Here is a 9,793-nt window from a genome sequence, read left to right on the forward strand (position 1 = left end):
CACACACACACACACACACACACACACACACACACACACACACACACCACACCACACACATGAATTCATCACAGTCATTGAAAAGAGAGGACATGATTTTGAAGGAAAGTGGAGACAGGTGGATGGGAGAACTTAAAGGTAGTAACATAACAGTAAGGAAGAAATATTGAATTATATTATAATCTCAAAAATTCTCTTTTCCTCTTTGAAACCCTCCCATGTACATCCATCTTCCCCCTCTCGACTTCATGTTCCTTGTCTCTTATTTTTGTTACACACACACACATACGCACACACACACACGCATGCACATTGGTAATCATAAAATTAAATTACTCTGTATAATTTTGTATGTGTATGATTTTGGGGCTGACCACTGCCCTGAAATTATATATATATATAGATATAGATATAGATATCTATATATCTATATATAGATACAGATATATAGATATAGATATGGAGATGGATATAGATATATAATATATATATAATCCAAAATTTGACAAGAATATTTTAAGTGAGAAAAGAGTTTCATGTTCATAATTGTCTGAGTATTATTTTTAGCTTTTATTATGACTCTTATTCAATTTTTCTCTAAAGACATCAACAGGTGTTTTACTTTTAATCAATCATAAAGTTCTCTGATGAATACTAAAAAAAATGCATGGATTCCTCAGTGATGTAGTTTATTTTCTATGTTGTATGTAATTTATACTAAACGCCTTAGCAACCATCAGGCCTACAACTACACTGCTACATTTTCATATTAATAAACATGAAATGTCAACATTGTTTTTATGCTATTAGCCAACCATTAACAGTCAGTTTTGTAGCGCCTTCTCCAAGCCCCTACTGTGCGCTTGTGGGGCTGGCCAAAGAATAGAATTTCTGAGATAAAAGGCGACATGTGCTTGTATGTCCGGGACACCAGAGCAGACTCTGGTACTCAACAACTGCAGTTCTTCTGTGATGTCTGAAATGCCTGAGTGGAAGGCGACTGGTGGAGGAAGGAAGGACCATGTGAAGAGAGAATATATGAGGGAATGGTGGCGCTTCCTGGTGGTTTCAGGACTCTAGATACATAAGAGAAGATAGGATTTTAGTAGCATAGTTGTATGTTTATATATTTTTAATAGAATTCCAGTTAGCACAGTTAGTTGGATCTCATTTCTCTAACTGCTACCATGTTCTAAAAAATGTCAACACATTTTTAACAGGACTTCAGGCATGGGAAGTCTGCTTCTGGCTGAATTGATGGCTGTACTTAGGATAGTCCTGATCTTCTAAGAGTATTAAAAGTTGTGCCTGAAGAACGTACACATGTGTTTACTCAACCCACATGGAAGCCCATGACAGGCCGAAAGTATGGATACTGCCAAAGTCCAGCTTGGTGAAACAATGGGTTTTATTGTAGTGCATAGGAATAGGAGTGAGCAGTGTCTTAGTGGTACAGAAATCACTCAAGGCGCCTGCATCACCAGAGCCTCCTGCAGCAGGGATGAAGCTCACCAAAGCTGTGGGGCATGCTCCACAGGCTTCAGGTAGCTCAACGGTTTGGAAAGTGTCCCATCCACATAGCTCAGTCGGTCTAAGCCCCTTCAGCAGCTCAGCTCATCTCTGCTTCTTTCAGCTGTTTAGCTGGTCTTGGAGTCTTCTTTGCGGTTGGCTTGTCTGAAAGTGAGTCTCACGAACTGTGGAGGTTTGAATGAAAATGACCCCCATAGGATCATATGTTTAAATGCTTGGGTTCCAGTTAGTGGAACTGTTTGGGAAGGATTAGGAAGTGTGGGCTTATTGGAGGAGACCTGTCCTTGTCGGAGGAGGAGTATCACTTGGAGTGGTCTTTAAAGTTTCAAAAGCCCATGCCAGGCTCAGTCTCTCTGTCTCTGTCTCCATCTCTGCCTCCCTTTCTGTGTGTGTGTGTGTGTGTGTGTGTGTGTGTGTGTGTCTCTGCTCCTTGTATACAAAGCAGGATATAGCTCCCAGCTACTTCTCCAGCACCATGCCTGCATCCAGTATGGTATCCTTACTATGTTCATCATAGACTAACCTTCTGAAACTGTAAGCAAGCCCCTAATCAAATGGTTTCTGTAAGCTCAGTTGGTCATGGTATCTCTTCACAGCAGTAGAATACTAAGCTAGCAATCTTTAGTGTTTCCTATTGGGAGTAATAGGCCTAGTGAATATGCTCAATTTCAGGGAATTCCTGAAGTTATTTTGAGTTGTTTCCCTTCTGTATAAGGTACTTTTCCTTGGGAGATGGAATGTTGCAATCTGGAGGAAAATGCTACACTGTTTAACTTAATTGAAGAATGAGTTATATAGGTGGACTATGTGACAGACTCACACACTCCTTACTACATATTTATAGTAAAGCCAAATAAAAATACTTATCCATTTGATAACTGTTTTGAAGCAGAGCTAGCTTTCTTAGTATTTTATGTCCAGTTTTGAATAATTAATAAATGTATTAAATAAACTATCTACAGAAAAGCATGGATAAGTAATAGAATTTTCACTTTTTCTTCTGCTAAACACTGAAATCCATGTTGAGAAAATAGAAGATAAATAGAAAATCTTATGTTCACAATCATAAAAACAATTGACAAATAAATCAATTTATCTCATTCATTCATCATAAATAAATATCTATTTTACCATCCATTAGCACATATTGATAAATTAACATATTTTTGAACAACATAAAGTCTCCTTTTTTCTGAATTAGAAGAATAGAGGGAAAATGCTGTTCTGAAACAGAAAACAATAGCATCTTCTTTGTCAGGCGCTTTAACATTCTGTCACAGTTGTGAAAGGAAAGCAGAGTCAAGCTAGCACAGCAGGGATTCATGATCTGTGTGTGTGTGTATCTGTGTGTGTGTATTTAAGCATGTAAGAAATTTAAAATCTCACCTTAAACATTTCAAAGGTAAAAAAGTTCAAGCCCAAAATAACAACCATTTTGTTAAGTAAAATATGTCCCTAGATGAAATGATTTCTCTGAAGATCTTGCCTAGTCCACTGAAGAAAAACATCTTGGGGTGATGTATGGGATAATGACATGCAGGTGGTTATTATAGCTGCTCAACTCTTACCTTTCAATAAATCCTTTTTATGCCTTTTTGCTAGTAATTTTTGGCTTTGCTTTGTTTGTTTAAAAGGCCATATAAATATAGTCATTCTTTCAGTACATGGTGTTCCTCATAAGCGTTTTATTAAGGAGACTAATGAGTTCCAGCTCGTCTCTCGCTGGATAGACCAGTTCTTAATGACCCTTGATAACAGAAAATAGACTTTTGCTGAAAATCTTTCTTTCTAATCAAAGCAGCAACCTTCTCATCAAAACATACAGCCAACGCCAGATCTGATTAACAACTAGAGACTGCGGGACAGAAAGTTAATTAAGGCCCTTGAATGCCTGAACTTGCATGGAGTTGTTTTAAACATTCTGAAGCACAACATGATTTATGAAAAAGGCTTTTTTGAAGATTTTTCTGCAAATGTGTTTTTTAAAACTCAGTAATGATCCAAAAAATACAGAAACGAACATTCTTTTTTGATCTTTGACCCTTGCTAATAAATCCCATGTATCTTGTTAAGTTTGAAATCTGCTATTACTTATTCTACTTGATAGTAGCAACTTACGGATGTTTCTCTATTGTCCAAAGCAACATCACAGACTTAGGGATCATAGTCAGCCTAAAAATAAAAATGAGCGTCTTGCCTCGTGGCACAGACTGTAATCACCACTGTTGAGATTTTGAGGAGGAAGTGTCACTGGCTTTGGGCTGCATATGAGTTCAGGTCCAAACTGAACAATTTAGTGAGACACAGTATAAAATCAAAAGTCAGAAGATGGCTGGAGCATAACTCCTTGCTGACTTAACCTGTGATAAGGCCATGTTAACTTGTTAGACACACACACACAAACACACACACACACACACACACACACACACACACGAGAGAGAGAGAGAGAGAGAGAGAAAGAGAGAGAGACAGAGAGAATGAATATTATTGTAAACAGTCATTAAGACCCCCTCATTACAGATGGTGATGACCAGACCCTCTTTACCATTTAGAATTAAACCTCTTCATAAGTAAATGTTTTGTTGGCTTAGTTGTTGCCTTTTCATGTTGCTCCATTTGTTAGTGAGTTACTTTTAAACATAAGATAAATTAAAGAAAGCGGTTTCTGTTGTTTAACACCGTCTAAGCATGTAGTTCAGGCTTCTCTTGAACTCATGATTCATTAGCTCTTCTTCCCAGTGTTGGAATTACAAATATGATCTAACACACTAGATTAAATATAAAGACTTTGGAATGTGGACACTGAAATTGACCCATTCACAGAGGAGTTAAGGCAGATTAGTCAAATCTGAATACCAATGGAAAGAAAATCCTCCTTGAACACTTTACATTTTTGCTTATTTAAAAGACTAGACTATGAATTGTTACTTTTAGCATTAAATTTTACTATTATACTTTGTATTGTAGTTAGATGTAGGGGGTTCAACATGCCATGTCCTGATTTTAAAACATTTTAGATGAGATTGAGAAAAGTTTGTTGTTTTATTTATCCACTCTCTTAATTTGTAAAATACTTCATATCGAGCAGTTTAATTATACATGGCAAGTACAGAAACTCACATTGTCTTTCAGAATATGTTTAACGTTTCTGTTTCCATTTTAACTTGCAGTTGCACTTATCATGTGCAAGCATGTATTTAATGTATACATGTATTTAATAATGACTTTAGGGGTAGGAAGATAAAATGGACCCTTTTGTTGGCTCAAGTGAAGGAGCAGTCTAGAACACGCGCACAGTGCCTCACACATAGACAGGAACGGACTTCATGAGTAACTTAAAGGGCTGAGGAGCCCAGTTACCCAAGGAGATATTACACAAGAAGAAGGGAAGTTCATAAGTGTGGAAGAAAAACTATATGAGTTACCTATTGAGAACTGTGTCAGAAATAAAAGGCAGGGTTGTTGTTTTTGTTTGTTTGTTTGCTGTTTGTTTGTTAAAATCTTTTTTATTTAATTTTATTTTATTAATTACACTTTATTCCCAAAAAAAGATTTTCCCTCCATAAGCCCCTCCCTCCTCCCTTCCTGATCCCACCCTCCCTCCCCCTTCTTCACGCATACCCCTCCCCAAGTCCACTGATAGGGGAGGTCCTCCTCTCCTTCCTTCTGATCTTAGTCTATCAGATCACATCAGAAGTGGCTGCATTGTCATCTTCTGTGGCCTGGTAAGAATGCTCCCCCCTCAGAGGGAGGTGATCAAAGAGCAGGCCAATCAAATTATCTCAGAGGCAGTCCCTCTTCCCATTACTATGTAACCCACTTGGACACTGAACTGCCATGGGCTGTATCTGTGCAGGGGTTCTAGGTTATGTCCATGCCTGGTACTTGGTTGGAGTATGAGTCTCTGGGAAGACCCCTGTGTTGAAATTTTCTGGTTCTGTTGCTCTCCTTGTGGGGTTCCTGTCCTCTCCATAACCTACTATTTCCCACTTCTTACATAAGATTCTATGCACTCTGCCCAAGAGTTGGCCATAAAGTCTCAGCATCTGCTTTGATAGTCTGCAGGGCAGAGTATTTCAGAGGCCCTCTGTGGCAGGTTCCTAGGTTGTTTCCTGTTTTCTTCTTCTGATATCCATCCTCTTTGCCTTTTGGGATGGGGATTGAGCGTTTTAGTCAGGGTCCTCTCTCTTGATTAGTTTCTTTAGATGTACATATTTTAGTAGGTTTATCCTATATTACATGTCTATATGAGTGAGTATATACCGTGTGTGTCTTTCTGCTTCTGGGACAGCTCACTCAGGATGATCCTTTCCAGGTCCCACCATTTACCCGCAAATTTCATGATTTCCTTATTTTTCATTGCAGAGTAATACTCCATTGTATAGATGTACCACAATTTCTGCATCCATTCTTCAGTTGAGGGGCATCTGGGCTGTTTCCAGCTTCTGGCTATTACAAATAAAACTGCTATAAACATGGTTCAGCAAATGTCCTTATTGTGTACTTGAGCCTCTTTTGGATATATGCCCAGGAGTGGTATAGCTGGATCTTGAGAAAGTGCTATTCCTATTTGTCTGAGAAAGCGCCAGATTGATTTCCAGAGTGGTTGTACCAGTTTACATTCCCACCAGCAGTGGAGGAGGGTTCCCCTTTCTCCACAACCTCTCCAGCATGTGTTGTCACTTGAGTTTTTGATCTTGGCCATTCTGATGGTGTAAGGTGAAATCTCAGGGTTGTTTTGATTTGCATTTCCCTGATGGCTAATGAGGTTGAACATTTCTTTAAGTGTTTCTCTGCCATTCGATATTCCTCTGTTGAGAATTCTCTGTTTAGCTCTGTTCCCCATTTTTTAATTGGATTACTTGGTTTGCTGCTTTTCAGCTTCTTTATATATGCTGGATATTAGCCCTCTGTCAGATAAAGGGTTGGTGAAGATTCTTTCCCAATCTGTAGGCATTGGTTTTGTTTTGATGACGGTGTACTTTGCTTTACAGAAGCTGTTCAGTTTCATGAGGTCCCATTTGTTGATTGTTGATCTTAGAGCCTGTGCTGTTGGTGTTCTGTTCAGGAAGTTTTTTCCTGTGCCAATGAGTCCTAGGGTATTCCCCACTTTTTTTTCTAGCTGATTTAATGTGTCTGGTTTTATGTTGAGGTCTTTGTTGAAATCTTAAAAGCAAAACAGCTTTGAGAAATTTGAAAATAAGTTCTTCCGAAATGACACTAATTACTAGAATTCTGGAATTTTGGGATTCTAGATGCTAGACCTGCTCAGGATTGACCAAGTCTCCCTAGCTGGAGTGCATAGCTACATCTATAAGCTAAATGAGAAGCAACAAGCATAAGAGTCACTCACCAAGCAGATATGGATTTATTCATTTTGACATACTGCCTAATGTGATCTCTTTAAGTGGAAACGTTTCTGCAGGCCAACTGCATAAAGTCTCATTTTCAGAATGTGTCACGAACAAAGTGATATGAAGGTTCTGTATAGGCACGACAGGATTCTGCAATATGTCACTTATCACTTAATTTATTACTTTGCACATCATCTGCACAGGAAGGGGCCTTGGGAACATCTCAGAAAGCGAGAAAGCAGTGAAGTTCTGTATCAACCCTGCATCCTCAGAGAGGCCAGGTCTGGTGTATAGCATAAGATGCAATTATCCACTCTTAATCAACTTCCTGGAGAAAGTTGTGGCTCCTAATGTGAATCCAGAAATCTATAGACGAGCACGTTTTGTGCCCTCAACCCTGTAATTCAGAAATTTGGTATGGCTTCAAGGCACCAATGTGAAGTATTTAGAATTTTATACTGAGATTTTTTTTTTCTAAATGTAAGGGCAAAGATTCCTGTTTGTGACTTCAAGTGGATAGATGCAGAAAAAACTTTTGAAGGAAATGGTTTATATTAAGCATTGATTAACATTTTATACATATTAATATATACGTGTATATATTATTTCTATGTAAGTGCACTTTTAAATTTTATTTTTTTATTAATTATAGTTTATTCAATTCTCTCATGCCCTCCCTTTTTCTGTAACCATTCTCCAGTCTCTAGTAAAGCTTTCCATCCTTTTCCTTACAATCCCTCACCTACAGAAAGGTAACAGTTATCCCGTGTCATTCAGTGTCCGGCTTACTTCCCTTGTATGATGTACACCAGCTTTCCTCGAAATTATAAAATTTTATTCTGCTTGATGGTTCATTTTATATTTGACTTTTTCCTTGTATGTTTAGCTGTTGATGGCTATTGTGGTTCCTGTCATATTTAGAAAAGTTCTGTGAACACATTTGCTTTGTGTCTACCGTAGTAGAGGAATTTTTGAGGAATGTCCATGCTGTTTTCTGTAATGGTTTCTGCAGTCTATACTCCTACTGACAATAGATACATGTTTTTTCCCACCTGTACCCTTGCCTTCACTTGTTGCGCCTTTTTATTATTATTCATGTGGCCATTTTTATTGGGTTGAGAAGAATTTCATTGTAGATTAGGATTGCATTTCCTCAGTGACTTAATATTTTGAGAATTTTTAATATATTATCATTTATTTGTATTTCTTATCTTGGAAAGTAACTAATTATATTATTTACTGATTATTTACTAATTATATTATTTACTAATTATATTATTTATTATTATATTATTTACAATTATTTTGAAATTGTATCTTTTTTTTGAGACAGGTTCTCACTCTATACTGTCAGCTGGCCTGAAACTTACTCTATAGGCCCAGATGGCCTGGGACCAATAGAACTCAATATATCTTGTCCTCTGGAGTACTGGGATTGAAGTCCTGTTCTATCATTCCTTTTTTGGATCTACTTTTTAGTTATATTTATGTTTATATAATAAGTCTTATATATTAATAAGTCTTATTAAGTTCTTTATAGAGTCTTTAAATTAACCTTCTTCTGAACAAAAGGCAACAAATATAAAGTTGGTATTAAAGCTGAAAAAAATAATTAATTAAGAAATGGACTTTTTTCTTGTCCAGAATTTTTTTTTATCTTAAAAATAAAGTAAGGGGAAGATGGACTGTCTCTGACATGGAGTCAGTGGCTGGCTCTCTGATCACCTCCCCTTGTGGGGGGAGCAGCCTTACCAGGCCACAGAGGAAGACAATGCAGCCAGTCCTGATGAGACCTGATAGTCTAGAGTCAGATGGTTCTAGAGTCAGGAGGTTCTCCCATATCAGTGGACTGGGGAAGGGGCATGGGAGGAGATGAGGGGGGAAGAGAGGGTGGGATTGGGACGAGGGTGAAGCTACAGCTAGGATACAAAAGGAATAAATTATAATAAATTAAAAATATTAAAAATAAAATTGACAAAATTAATGCATTAGGATGTTTGTTCTACAAGCATGCATGTTCCTTCTGTATAAATACAATTAACTTCAGAGATAATGAAATTGATAATTAGGATTTGAAAGACAAAATTTTGTTATTTGATGTACTTTCATGGTAGTTCATAATAATCCCTGATAGCAACGCACATTCTAAAAAGGTTAGTGGGTTTTTAATAGAGCCCACAGTTACTGCACACCATCATACATTGTTGCATATGGCTCCCTTTTGTTGAAATTAGTATGGCAGTCCTCCTCTGCCAAGAGATGCAGCACTATTATTATAACTTGAGGATACAGAATGTATCACCATGACTAGCTTTCTATACAAATGTTGGAAATACAAACGTGTGACCTCATTCATGCTATCTCATAATTACATAGGATATACAGCTGTTACATACAATTGGCTTAGTCTCAGATTAAAAACACTTAGAGGAGTGCTTCTTAAAATATATATATATTTTTTTTCAATTTACTTATTTTATTTCATAGGCATAGGTGTTTTCCTATGTGTACATAGAATTTAACACCTGGGAATCCGGTGTCAGCAAAAGCTAGAAGGACAGGAACTCCACAGTTCAAGAAACTGTGAACAAGAAGAAACTGTGAACAGAACAAGAAAATTTGAACACAGGGAACTTCCCAGAGACTCATACTCCAACCAAGGACTCTTCATGGAGATAACCTAGAACCCTGACAATGAAGCCACTTCTGATGAGAACTGATAGACTAAGATCAGAAAGAAGGAGAGGAGGACCTCCCCTATCAGTGGACTTGGGGAGGGGCATGCATGCAGAAAAGGGGGGGGAGTGTGGGACCAGGAGGGGAGGAGGGAGGGGCTTATGGGGGGATACAAAATGAATAAAGTGTAATTAATAAAAGTTAAATAAAAAATAAAAAAACTAGAAGAA

At 37.6% G+C, this 9,793-nt stretch overlaps 1 protein-coding gene across 1 annotated transcript in view; it reads left to right on the forward strand.

The window, feature by feature from the left end:
* The window catches only part of Gpc5 (glypican 5), an 859,871-nt gene extending 850,290 nt beyond the window's left edge, over positions 1–9,581 (forward strand). The window contains exon 8 of the mRNA XM_055609899.1: positions 9,375–9,581. Within this exon, the coding sequence (XP_055465874.1) occupies positions 9,375–9,409 (35 nt within the window). The 3' untranslated portion in view covers positions 9,410–9,581. The remainder of the gene's footprint in view (positions 1–9,374) is intronic.
* Positions 9,582–9,793: the final 212 nt, after the last annotated feature.

Source organism: Psammomys obesus, unplaced genomic scaffold, assembly GCF_907164565.1.
Source record: "Psammomys obesus unplaced genomic scaffold, mPsaObe1.curated_primary_1811, whole genome shotgun sequence".
Classification (NCBI taxonomy): Eukaryota; Metazoa; Chordata; class Mammalia; order Rodentia; family Muridae; genus Psammomys; species Psammomys obesus.